The sequence below is a fragment of the Lygodium microphyllum genome, chromosome 5 (assembly GCF_053477565.2).
Source record: "Lygodium microphyllum isolate KBCC chromosome 5, Lygodium_microphyllum_v1.1.10, whole genome shotgun sequence".
NCBI lineage: Eukaryota > Viridiplantae > Streptophyta > Polypodiopsida > Schizaeales > Lygodiaceae > Lygodium > Lygodium microphyllum.
The window spans coordinates 169,250,875-169,251,667 of record NC_141139.1 but is presented as its reverse complement, the minus strand read 5'-3'; the positions used below and the strand labels follow the sequence as shown (position 1 = coordinate 169,251,667).

At 39.2% G+C, this 793-nt stretch overlaps 1 protein-coding gene across 1 annotated transcript in view; it reads right to left on the bottom strand.

Moving 5' to 3' along the window:
• Window positions 1-363: 363 nt before the first annotated feature.
• LOC148036675 (peroxiredoxin-2E-2, chloroplastic-like) overlaps window positions 364-793 on the bottom strand; it is a 1,207-nt gene continuing 777 nt past the window's right edge. The window contains exon 1 of the mRNA XM_087678720.1: window positions 364-793. This exon is cut by the window's right edge and continues 777 nt beyond it. Coding sequence (XP_087534846.1) covers window positions 686-793 — 108 coding nt within the window. The 3' untranslated portion in view covers window positions 364-685.

Sequence of the window (793 nt, the reverse complement as noted above, 5' to 3'; positions counted from 1 at the left end):
TAAAGTTCATTCATGTGAGGTTTGAAATACACTACGGGACCAAAACAGCAGTTCCCAATAAACAGCATTAAACCAAGATATTGCTCTAAATCACACCACCTTCAAATGCTGTCCCACAACATGAAGCGAGGGTATCTGTTCTATCCAACGTCATAAAACCAAAAAATTAATGTGCATGATGCAAATTCTTAAATGCATTCACAAGATGATTCTTCTCGAATCTGACAATCAACACGAGATTATTCTTCTCAGATCTGAATATCAATCAATCATTGGAATCTTTCTGGTTTGTCTTCTGGCATCTAACTTAATAAAACAAGAGCAATGTGAACATTGAAGAATCAAACGTCACCATACGCAACATGGAAGATACCAATTTACTAATCTGCTGTCCACACAAAAATCGATACAACATTTTATGGGGAAAAAAGCATCTTGGTGTTTTCTGAAAAGCTGTGTGAGCAACACTACTGTAAGCCTACTAAAGCCCTTTTATTGATTGACTGCAATGTTTAGTATCCATAGCTAGCAGCAGTCTACTACAAAGATTGTGCTAGAAAAAGGGCGTATGATTTTAGAGTTTTGGGTATTAGCTATACCAGCATTACATGCAAACTCAGCGTGGAAAAAGAACCTGCACTCAGCTTCCCTGAGGAAATTATTAAGCATGAACATGTCCAGACAGTCAAAGTGCTTTGAGGATGTCTTCTGCTCCACTGATGGTGAAGGATCCACCTTCTTCCAAGTGCAACACTTTCACAATCCCATCCTCTGCGAGCAGCGAGTACCGCCT